This window comes from Pelmatolapia mariae, unplaced genomic scaffold (genome assembly GCF_036321145.2).
Source record: "Pelmatolapia mariae isolate MD_Pm_ZW unplaced genomic scaffold, Pm_UMD_F_2 NODE_ptg000307l+_length_41548_cov_1, whole genome shotgun sequence".
In the NCBI taxonomy this organism is placed as follows: Eukaryota; Metazoa; Chordata; class Actinopteri; order Cichliformes; family Cichlidae; genus Pelmatolapia; species Pelmatolapia mariae.
In genome coordinates, this window is record NW_027051997.1 from 31,960 (window position 1) to 41,519 (window position 9,560).

At 41.6% G+C, this 9,560-nt stretch overlaps 2 protein-coding genes across 2 annotated transcripts; one reads left to right on the forward strand and one right to left on the reverse strand.

Annotated features, from left to right (window-relative positions):
- Positions 1–262: 262 nt before the first annotated feature.
- On the forward strand, positions 263–8,012 carry LOC134622980 (transmembrane prolyl 4-hydroxylase-like). Its single transcript, XM_063468236.1, has 9 exons — positions 263–1,182; positions 1,267–1,348; positions 2,432–2,622; positions 2,738–2,834; positions 4,902–5,064; positions 5,141–5,326; positions 5,573–5,663; positions 5,835–5,958; positions 7,250–8,012. The coding sequence occupies exons 1-9, from the start codon at positions 844–846 to the stop codon at positions 7,471–7,473; spliced, it is 1,497 nt and encodes a 498-aa protein (XP_063324306.1). The 5' UTR covers positions 263–843; the 3' UTR covers positions 7,474–8,012.
- Positions 8,013–8,077: 65 nt separating this feature from the next.
- Positions 8,078–9,360, reverse strand: LOC134622977 (solute carrier family 26 member 6-like; the record flags this gene model as incomplete). The annotated part of the gene is made up of 4 exons (XM_063468233.1): positions 8,078–8,252; positions 8,363–8,508; positions 8,591–8,645; positions 8,947–9,360. Coding segments are annotated over 4 exons (642 nt in total), but the record flags the coding sequence as incomplete, so codon positions are not given.
- Between the last annotated feature and the right edge of the window lie 200 nt (positions 9,361–9,560).

Genomic DNA, 9,560 nt, shown 5'->3' on the forward strand with positions numbered 1-9,560 from the left:
TAATTATTTTTTGGAAAACTGAGCATCTTATCCCAATGAAGTTGGGAATGATTGCTTGATCAGACATCCAGGTTTAGGATAAACGACAGTCCATTCAAAACAAAACTTTATTAAAACCATTACAATACATTCAACATTTAACCACCTAACATATTGAGACGAGCAAATAAACGCTGGACCTTTTGTAAGCAGAGGCCCTGCCCCGCACTGTGTGGAGATCTTAAAGACGGGGACGTGTTATTGCCGCAGGTCGCCAGAGGTCAGCATTGCACGCTGCACATGCTGTTGCTGTCAGCGGGGAGTTGCTGTTACGGCGTGTAAATAAGATCGCAGATTTCTTATTTGCAGTCGAAATAAAGCTGATTTTTTTTCTCTTTTTTTGTTGTTGACGGATTTCGTCGGTTTCAGTCGATGCGGGGTCAGCTTTACGGACCGCGTGTGTGAGATGAGTTTCGTAGTGCTTTGGGATGCGCAGTGCGCTTTGCTGACTAGGACTGCTGCAGTGTAAACAAGACTGTCCGAGGCTGCAGCGCTGCTATCTGCACAATAAAACATACACAATTCCGCTCATAGCTGACTTCTAGGCTCAGAAAAGAAGAGCTGTATCAGGGATCTTTTCTTTTTTTTTCAAAATGCGCAAGGATTTTGGTTAATTTTCTCCAGGGGAAGAAAAAAGAAAACTGGAGCTCTTTAAGGATTTTCTCTCTTTTTAAATGTAATCAAACTAGACATCTGTCACTCGGCACATCTGCTACTTCTGGTGACACATAAAAGGTTTATCTCGTCGCCTGATTAAACAGATGGACCTTGGCTGCCGAGGACCCAACAACTCCTCCAGCCAAGATGACTGACAACCAGGAAACCCAAGATGCTGCTGCTGAGGACACGTCTCCGTCCGGGAGCGCGACCTTGCCGCTTCGTCAGCCGTGCGAGCGCCTCTCCTGCCACAAGAGCAGCGTGTGCTCCCGCTCCTACTTTGTGGTAGTGATGGTGTTTTTTCATGTTTACATCATTAACGTGATCGCGCTGCTTTTCTACGTGCACTACAACAGTGGGCAGGAAGACGCGAACCGAAGTCGTGATGCTCCCAGCAGCGGCCACCAGCGCCCCGAGTCGCGACGTCCGCCATCGAAAGACGAGTTTCAGCGCGATATTTCTCTGCCACGGATAGAGGGAATAAGGGTGAGTTAGGGTGAGTACTTGAGGATGATGATGATGCATCGCTCCTTCTGTCATCCTCTCACACGCCTTTGATTTCCCTTTCAGGTGGGACATGTCCAGAAGGTGTCACTGGTGTCAGGGAGACTTCACGAGATGAGGACTTTGAGCCTGAAACCGCTTCTTTTTGGTAAGAGGCTGCACAGCCACGTAGCTAAAAGAAAATAAAAATGAAGCTCGTCAGATCTGCCTCAGATGCCCAAAAGGGGAATAAAAAAAGAAGTGCTGCAGCTTACACTTGGCTCTACTTTACCTCAACATAACCCAGACTGGGCTGAGTATTGTGCTAAGATCATCCAGGACTTCATAAAATAGGCAAGTAAGTCCTAAGGCAACTACTCTATTCAAAGTCGGTCCATTGCACATGGGATGCAATTAGGGTCTCACAGCTGACTGGGTAAAGGGCAGAAATGCATCTGTACCTGAAAAACATAATGCATCAGCGCACAGCATGCAGTGAGAATGCTTTTCAAGTATTATGAAGTGGGGAAATGTAGGCCTGTAGTCATTTGGATTGCTTCCTGATCTATTCACATGTTTTGTTTTGTTTTTATAAGTAATGCAGATTTTAAAGAGCTCACTCAAGGTTGATATATATATATATATATATATATATATATATATATATATATGCTGTAGGTCAGCTGGACACTAACTGAACTTTGGTTTGACAATATTTGAAATTTAAATTAATCTGATAGTTATGTTTTTTTCCTTAATCAAGTAAATTTTGAAAATGTGAGACGCAATATTCAGAATTTCCAAAAGTCAACAAGTCCAACTTTTAAATCAGTCAACAACTGATTTAATTCCAGCCTGAGGAATGTAGCCTAACATTATAGAGTGGTACTTGTATGGCATCATTCTACTCAATTTGAGGACTCAAAGTGTTTTTCTTTTACCGGTCTCATTCACCCAATCACATTCACACTCATACAGTGCTTTTATCTATACCTAACCACTGTTTTCTAACATTCATGTGCATACTACGATTTAATGCAGGAAATTCAGGGTTCTTGCTCAAGGATTCTTTGAATTATGGGCTCCATCCACCAACCTTCTGACTAACCTTCTTAACCAATTGGTAGATGACCCTTCCTACCACACTTTCTAAGCTACCCCATTAGTTTTAAAAAAGAGAAGATGAAGAATCAGACAGATAATGCTGTCTTAATTTCCTCTGTAGTGTTTCTTACTTTTTGTGTTTCTGCAGAGATCCCGGGTTTTCTGTCTGAGGATGAGTGCCGTGTGGTGATGCAGCTTGCCCAGCTGAAGGGTCTAATGGAGAGTCAGTTAATGGTACAAGATGGTCAGGAGGATCTGGCCAGGGAGCTCAATCTCAGCCCAGAGGAGATCTTTAACCTTCTAGATATCAACCAGGATGGACAATTGCAGCTCCATGAGGTGTATGTCAGTTTGTGGACTGAGAGGCATAGTGCGCAACCTGAAGTATTTTTTTGTTACTTTTTGCTTCAGAGGTCTCTAACTCATTCCATCTTAAACACTATGACTCCACCAGATACTGACTCATTCTCGAGTGAGAGATGGCATCTGGCTCACACCAGAGAATCTGCGAGAAATCTATGCTGGGCTCAAAGCTGACAAGGATGGTAATGGTAAGAAATTAACTTAATTAATCATTTCCACCAAGACCTTGTAAAAATGATGCAAGGTAATGTGTATTCTGATTTTCCATTGAGAATTTACTTTACCTTGCATCTTTATCTCGCGTGTCTCAGTGCAGCCCTTCACATGATTTGCTGTTATTTTCATAGGCTGCAGTGCTTTTGAGCTCTCAGGGCCACAGTAATTACCTCCTTACAAAAATAATGTATTTATGGATAATTTTGAAAAAATTTTAGGTGGCAACTAAACTTACTTACCTTCTGCTATACATTTTAATTTCTTCTCCAGTACAAAAAGTTTCAGTGCTATATGTCCATGCTAGTAACAATGATGTGATAAGAATCTTAATCACATATTGAGCTCTATTTAAACATAAAAGAGAGTTAAAGAGGAATTAAAGAGTGTAACTAGCAGAAAAGTGCTGCCAATCAGATGTGTTGATTAAGTGATGTGGTGGGGCGTGGTTTGCGGTGCCATGCAGACGCACCTGCATGACATCCGAAATCACAATCCGTGCGTCTGCACGGCCTCCAGACCAGCGTCGCCGCCACTGCTGGAGGCGTGGGCGGCCTCCAGAAGGGACACAGCCCTGTCGCCGGGTTGGAAGCGGGTTGGGGGGGAGTAGGTTCGGCCAGATGGCTCCCCGGTCTCAATCGGGCGATCGGGGTGTGTGGTGGGGCGTGGTCTGCGGTGCCGTGCGGACACACCTGCACAGCATCCGCAATCACGCCCCCTGTGTTAAAACACAGGGAAGCAAGAGTTGTAAGTTGTGTGGAATGTGGTGTGATGAATGTGCGGCTGCCAGCTGAGAGCTGCAGCTGCGGATATTAAATTTGGGTCTGAATAACGATCTATGGACCCGCCATGTCTCAATCACACCACGAGTGATCATCAGCAAGTCTAACCATCTCTGTAAAAGCAGAAGTTTTAGCAGATCTGGAGTATTCAGGTGTTGTCATGGGAAGGTTTGCGACAGGCAGCATGTGGAGCCAAGTGCAGGACTCGGCAGACAGACTTATCTGAAAACACATCTTTATTAGCTGGCAAAACGCTGATTTAACAAAATATAAAGCAGAGCAGAATAGAGCTAGCGCTAGAAAAAAACAAACTGGAAGGAACTAATGTTGACTAACAGATAGCCATAACATTAGGGCATGTATGATAAGGACAAAACAGGGAACTGAGAAAAATGAGGGCTAAATACACACAAGAGGTAATTAGGGAGATGGACCACAGGTGAACTAAATCTGACTAACGAGACAGAAATCTATACATAATGCACACTGGACAAGAGACAAAGTAAGACAGGAAATATCACCAGCACACACAAACAGACTAAGACATGTGAACTTGACCCTGGGACTGAGGAGACAAAGGGATGGAACATAGAGAGAGAAACATGGGAACAGGAAAGGGGAAAGCACACAGAGCCACACTACAGCTGTATTAACTAGACAAGACAGGGAATGCAGACAGACATGGAGACAGAACACAGGGACATGACTCAGGAGACAGGGATCACAAAAGGGACTAACATCAACCAAGGAACTGAAATAGAAAAATGGATAAGGATGAAATTGTTCAGAACTAGAACATAAACCACTTCACTAAACCCACAAAGCTCAACACAGTGGGCCATCGACCCATGAACCATGACAGGTGTGTTAATGTGAGGCCATCTGTCCAAAGCTAAAACTTGGCTGATACTGAGTCATGCAACAGGACAATGATCTCACTTACATCAACAAATCTACAAAAGGACGGCTGTTAAAGAAAAGAATTAAGATCTTGTAATCATTCAGTCAAAGTCCAGAGGGTCTGGAGGTAACAGAGGCCTCAGGAGAGCTGTGCAAAAACAAGTTGCAACAAACCTCAGTTAACTGAAGCTACATTACTAAGAAGAGTGTAGAGAATTCTGCCGCAACAATGTGAGACACTGCAGAAAACAATTGCTTCAAGTTATTGCTGTTGCAGGATGTTCTACGAGCTAGTGAATTGTGCGGTGCATAGAACTCTGAAAATGTTCATATGACTGTACATCCTCATACTTTGGGTAGGTTTGCTGAGTCTAGAAGAGTTCAGGCTTCTGAGCAACGATGCTTTCCAGCGCTTCCTGTTGCAGCGCGGGGTGAAAAGGAGTCAGCTGGTGAGAAACAGCAGACACACGTGGTTGTACCAGGGCAAAGGAGCACACCAGGTCCTCCAAGACATCAAAGAGAGGTAAGAAAGACAAACCGTTACTGGGATTCATCCTGTGCTTACATTTATTTAAAACGTTTCCTTTCACTTGTCAAAGGGTGATTCGCCTCACTCGACTCCCACCCACATTAGTGGATCTTAGTGAACCTCTTCAGGTGGTTCGCTATGAGGAGGGGGGACATTACCATGCCCACCACGACAGTGGCCCGGTCTACCCTGAAACAGCCTGTACACACACACGCCTTGCTGCAAACGCTTCTACTCCTTTTGAAACATCTTGCAGGTGAGAACCTAGAAGCAGCCCTTCTTAACAAATATATCCACGTTTGTTCACATATGAATTCATCTGTCTGACGTCATTACTGAACTACTCACTTTTGCTCCATTGTGACAGCTGGCATGCTAGTTTGTGTGACTCAACATTATCTTGCAAAAAATTGTGCACGCTTGTTGTTTGTGTGTGTGTTTGTGTGCTGTTTGCTTGCAGTATACATGTGTGTGTCAATTTACATCTGTGTTGCACACTTAGGTACATCACAGTTCTCTTCTACCTGAATTCTGTTGATGGGGGCGGGGAGACCGCATTCCCAGTGGCAGACAACAGGACCTATGATGAAGTGGTGCGTAATAGTCAGGAAAATGGTCAGGAAATGTGTGCAAAGTGTCCTGCAAACGTATTGTGTACATTCTGCGCATGTGATTCATAACTGTGGCGACTCACACATATGTCAGCAACTGCATGAGTATGACATCAGGCAAGCTATGTGACTGATTCTGAACGTGTGTTTCAGTCTCTCATACAGAATGACGTGGATCTTTTGGACACCAGAAGGAATTGTGACAAAAGTAACCTGAGGGTGAAGCCGACCAAAGGGACCGCTGTTTTCTGGTACAACTACCTTTCTGATGGAAGAGGTGGGTAAATGAAAGACAAATTTCCAGTAAAAAAGCAAAAAGAAAATGCAGCAAACCAAACTGTGTATTATTTTCATTACGTATTTCCAGTACACAGATTGTGTACCAACATTCAAATACAATGGTTATGAATGACCTCATTCTCTCTCACTCTCTGAACAAATTTAGAAATGGCTCAGACCATAATATGAACAAATGACAATAATCTGGTCTCACAGAATTTAAATATACATCTTAAAAATACTACTACTGCTACTTACTATTTTTACTACTACCCTACTAATAATGATTGATTAAGTAATCAAATTAATATTTTTTGTTATTGTTAATGTTTTTTCCTTAACTTTGATGTTCAAGCTTCTTTTTTGCCTTAGTAGTGCAAGCTTCTATCTTACAGCATTGTCCCGCTTTCACCTACTCATGTCAAGATAAACATGTTTCCATATAAAGGGAAATTCGTAATATACACATAGTATGCAGATTCCACTGGACTGTTGATTTAAATTGATTCAAATTCCCAAACATTTGCATGTGATGTGAATAAAATTGGACAGTGCACACATTTGTGAATTCAGTAATTTTGTGCAGGGTAAAAAAGTTTCTGTGCACATTAGCGAATGAGTCTCGATGTGTAATTTGCTTTTTTTTTCTATGAAAAAAAATTCATAATCTTAGTAAGTGTTAAATAAGCCTAAAAATCCATCCTAAGAGGTTACATAGACTCAGTATTTCTTGGAAATTAGTGCATACCAACAGTGTTAACATGTTTACAATGTTAGATTTGCATGCAAACTTTTGAGACTAAACAGTGAATAGAGGCTGTTGATACTGATGGTTAATTCTGGTATATGATTGGTTGGTTTGTTGTCATAGAAACATATATAGGAGACATATATCTCATGGTGATGTTAGATCAAAGTGAAGAATACAGTAGATACAGTGTCAGGGATTCATGAATGTCTTTACCACAGTTGACTTTGACTTTGGTGCCAATAGGTAGAAGTAGATGAAAAAATAATGGACATCTGTACAGTCCTGATAGGTGATCAAATTGTTTACGTGAATAAAAGTTAAATGAGATCAAGAAAATATTAGAACTGTTGTTTTGGAGCCTAAGAACGTAGATTTAAAAATTCATGTTAATACAGTGATAAATACTTCTAATCTGAACTGCAAAATGCTCTGGTTGCCACCAAAGTGTCAGTATTTTAATGTAAATTTGATTTTTAAATTAAAATAGTTAAAGGATGTTTTTAGTAAAAGGAAAAAAACCCACATTTTTTCTCATTAGGTTGGGTGGGGGAACAGGACGAATACGCTCTGCATGGAGGTTGTATGGTCACCCATGGCACTAAGTGGGTTGCCAATAAATGGATCAACATTGATCCGGATTACCAGAGGCAGGCTCGCTACCAGCAGTTGGTGTTACAACAGCCAGAAGAGGAAGAAGATGATGATGAAGATCTGACTATGAACACAGGAATACAGAGTCCCAGCATCCATCAAGACTTGTAGCTCATCTGCCAAATAATACAAATAAAAAATCCCAGCCTTCCTCAGTCCTGTGCACAATGTTTTTGGTAACACCCTTTGTGGCCAGTATGTAGAGACACGATTTATTCAGGGAATGAGGTCACAGTGGGTTTATGCAACAGTAAAAAGATGTTTTGTTGTTATATTTTTTTGCTTGGATATTGCTATCCTGTTATTTTTATCTACCAAAACCTCATGTGTTAGAAGTATTGCACTAGAAACACAGTCAAGGAGTTGCAATTTAAAAAGCTTTTCTTTGCATGCGTCAGATGTGCAACAGTTGCACTTGAAAACTGAAAACAAAAAGCTTTCAGTGTTCTACCTTGTTATTGCTGCCATTACCAAAAAATAGGCTCACACACTGTCAGTGTGATGCATGTTGCCTTTGTTTTTCTCCCTTGAATTCATCGGTACTTTTTCCATGTGGAATGCACAATACATGAAATGCACAAGATATCTTCCAGATTTCATTTTATTTATTATGTATTTATTTTTGAATGCACTCTCACTCTCCCACATTGAATAAAATAAAGTGAGCTCTTCTGTCTTGAACACTAGTCTTTCTTTTATATAAGTTAAATAAAAAAAAACTATGAATATCGAATCAAGTCAGCAAGAAAATAAAGGAGACACCATTATCACACAGTGGGATAGCTCAGAAAGTAGTAAATTGATATTGCATAAATTCATTATTCCTTCTAGTCAATGTTTTTCCATGTGTTTGAATGAAGGCCTTAAAGTTTCGTGCTGGTAGGCAGCTCCTGTAATCAAAAAAGTGTTTTAAATATTAAATCGTCAGCCATAACATGTCCATACCCAGACGGATGAAAGTTGTGTTTGAAAATGAAACCTAAATGTTGGCTGGACGTACCACTGATGGCTCATATCTTGGGATGGTTGTCGCTCCACGATGGTTTAGACAGTGGAGCACAGCGTCGTGTACGGAGGCAAAAAGACGTCTCTTTGTTATTTTCTCAGAGAAAAAGTCACCATGCTCTAATTGTTCCACCACAGAGGCTGCAAGCAAAAGAGTCTATGAGTGAATTATCACCACCAAAAAGTGCAGCACAATACACCTGCAGCAGCAGTATTCACTTACCTTGACAACCAGCCATGTAGATATCTACATCAATCTCACTGAAGTCCTGGAAAATCTGTCGATATAATAAACATAATAATTATTTCAATAATTTATATCAGAATGGATCTTCAGGGTCAATTTTGCTGTGACAAGCTATGAATCTATTACAGAAAACTGCATTTTAGACACCGGCATTCGAAAAGTATGCTGCTCTGTGTCTATATTTGACATTGCTATTTAAAAACAACCTTGAATGCTGTAAAATGTTTTTCCCTGAATTATCTTAAAGTCTTATGGTTTTGTTCCAAGCTTTTAAAACAGCATAAAATGTGTGGGCATTTCAATCATGAAATAATTGCCTGCTTATCACTCACATTTTTCATGGTCTTGATAGCCACTGTGTCAATGAAGTTAGCTGTGGAGAGGTCAAGAATGATGGAATGAATATCCCAGGTCCATTTGCCCAGGGAACCCAGAGAGATCCGCTCAAGATCCTGGCTCAAGGTGTCCTCACTGCTTGAGCCCAGAGTGGTGGTGTCCCCATCCTGCAGCTCAGACATCCATCCTAAGCTGGCGCAATCTGGATCTCCTCCTTTGAGGTATTCCCATCTACTCTCTGGTGTTCGGGGAGTGGTTGGGATGACAAACACTGTCCCGTTTTCCCTCTCTGTCCCACCCTGCTCGTCCTCCACTGTAACAGTCCCATCTATGGATGTGTCTCTCCAACAGCCACCCTCTTCCTCCACAGAGAACTCTGAAAGCTGTCTAGCTGCCCTCTGTGCTCGTCTCTTAGGAGTTGGATATAAAGGAAATGATTGTTAATATAGCTGTGAAGGTTTTAGGTTTAGAGGAGTTGGGCTACTGATGGCCCACATCTATCATTATTCTTTCGACTGCTCCCTTTAGAGGTCACCACAGTGGATCATCTGTCTCCATCTCACCCTACCTGCAGCATCCTCTTCTATTACACCAACCCTCTACATGTCCT